This window comes from Nematolebias whitei, chromosome 13 (assembly GCF_014905685.2).
Source record: "Nematolebias whitei isolate Nwh7 chromosome 13, NemWhi1, whole genome shotgun sequence".
NCBI lineage: Eukaryota > Metazoa > Chordata > Actinopteri > Cyprinodontiformes > Rivulidae > Nematolebias > Nematolebias whitei.
The window spans coordinates 954108-956307 of record NC_056510.1 but is presented as its reverse complement, the minus strand read 5'-3'; the positions used below and the strand labels follow the sequence as shown (position 1 = coordinate 956307).

Sequence of the window (2200 nt, the reverse complement as noted above, 5' to 3'; positions counted from 1 at the left end):
CTTTTTTGGATTTTTCTACCTGGATTATTGAGCATGCATCAGGATATCTGAACAAATCTGACAGTAGACCACCATCTAGTGGCCACATTCCGACAAGACACCATGAAAAGTTGAACAGTTTTTAGTTTATTTCTCTGTTTTTGTGTTTGTTCTCTTTTTGTTTCAGCGGCAGGACTTACTTCATGAGGTTCTGTCAGCAGAGTTAGAAGTTCTGGTCCAGTATCGGTTGGCTCCAGCACATGTGGGGTTAAAATAACACGAAACAGGTCATCATCGAACAGATAAGAAGTTAAAGACTATAAAATGTGTGCTGTCTTCACCTCTGTGGGTCTGTGTAATTTATCCTGTGTACTTTGCTTGTTTGTTTCTGCTGCACAGCCATTGGGTCGGTCTTGGTGCTGTTTCAAGTTCTTCATAAATGAAGTGGTATGGTAGGTCTCTCTGTTGGCTGGGAACTCCTTGGAGTCCTCCCAGAAGACGTGAGAGTGATGTCTGGACCTCCCTGCTCAAGATGCTGCCCCCGCAACCCGACTTAGAAATAAGTGGAAGATAAAGGATGGATGGTGGATGGATGATGGATGATTGATGGATGATGGATGAATGATGGATGATGGATGGATGATGATGGATGATGGGTGGATGATGGATGGTATGGTAGCGTGATGAATCACACTCCACACCAGCTGGTGGCGGTAATGCCTCCAGGTAACCTTCAGTTTTTTTTAACCAACGGCCAACACCTCAAGAAGAAGAAGAGCTTCACTTCCGGTGTAAATTTTGGAGGACAGCTTCACTTCCGGTGTATATTTGGAGGACAGCTTAACTTCCGGTGTATATTTGGAGGACAGCTTCATGGCTCTGACCGTGACCCGGTTGCTCGTCCCGGCGGGCTCAGCTGCTCTCAGATCGGGGAACTTTATTCAGAAGGTGAGCTCCAGAACCAGCCTGTTTGGGTTCGGTACCGGCTCGACTAACGGCTGTAGCTTACAAGGACAAGCTTAGCTTAGCTTAGCTTAGCTTTAGCTGCCAAGTTGGAGAGGGCCGCCGGCGGGTGACGGTCTGTTGAGGAGGACTCTCCGCTACTCTGCTGCCGCTTCAAACTAACTGATGGCAGCTCTTTGACAAATCCCGTTTATAACCTCGAGTAACGGACAGTGTGTGTGCAGCGGCTGTGAAGTCTTGTTGTGTGTCCCACAGGCGGGTGTCCACCGGAGCCCGGTGAGAAGCCTGCAGTACGGTGCGCTGGCCTACATGCTGGGGGAGTGGACCAGTCCACGACTCCACAAGCTCAGTAAGATCATCACTGTGGACGGAAACCTGGCGTCAGGAAAAGGAGCTCTGGCCCAGAAACTGGCTGAGAGCCTGGGTGAGGATCTGTCCACACTCGTCTGTCCACTCTCGTCTGTCCACTCTCGTCTGTCCACTCTCGTGTGTCCACACTCGTCTGTCCACACTCGTCTGTCCACTCTCGTCTGTCCACTCTCATCTGTCCACACTCGTGTGTCCACACTCGTCTGTCCACACTCGTCTGTCCACTCTCGTCTGTCCACACTCGTCTGTCCACACTCGTCTGTCCACACTCGTCTGTCCTCACTCGTGTGTCCACACTCGTCTGTCCACTCTCGTCTGTCCACTCTCGTCTGTCCACACTCGTGTGTCCACTCTCGTCTGTCCACTCTCGTCTGTCCACTCTCGTCTGTCCACTCTCGTCTGTCCACACTCGTCTGTCCACTCTCGTCTGTCCACTCTCGTCTGTCCACTCTCGTCTGTCCACTCTCGTGTGTCCACACTCGTGTGTCCACACTCGTCTGTCCACTCTCGTCTGTCCACACTCGTCTGTCCACTCTCGTGTGTCCACTCTCGTCTGTCCACTCTCGTCTGTCCACTCTCGTCTGTCCACACTCGTCTGTCCACACTCGTCTGTCCACTCTCGTGTGTCCACTCTCGTGTGTCCACACTCGTCTGTCCACTCTCGTGTGTCCACACTCGTCTGTCCACACTCGTGTGTCCACACTCGTCTGTCCTCACTCGTGTGTCCACACTCGTCTGTCCACACTCGTCTGTCCACACTCGTGTGTCCACACTCGTCTGTCCACTCTCGTCTGTCCACACTCGTCTGTCCTCACTCGTGTGTCCACACTCGTCTGTCCACACTCGTGTGTCCACTCTCGTCTGTCCACTCTCGTCTGTCCACTCTCGT

The 2200-nt window shown here is 52.2% G+C and overlaps 1 protein-coding gene across 1 annotated transcript in view; it reads left to right on the top strand.

Annotated features, from left to right (window-relative positions):
- The first annotated feature begins 788 nt into the window (after positions 1-788).
- ndufa10 (NADH:ubiquinone oxidoreductase subunit A10) overlaps positions 789-2200 on the top strand; it is a 12059-nt gene continuing 10647 nt past the window's right edge. The window contains exons 1-2 of the mRNA XM_037686201.1: positions 789-927; positions 1198-1366. Coding sequence (XP_037542129.1) covers positions 853-927; positions 1198-1366 — 244 coding nt within the window. The 5' untranslated portion in view covers positions 789-852. The remainder of the gene's footprint in view (positions 928-1197; positions 1367-2200) is intronic.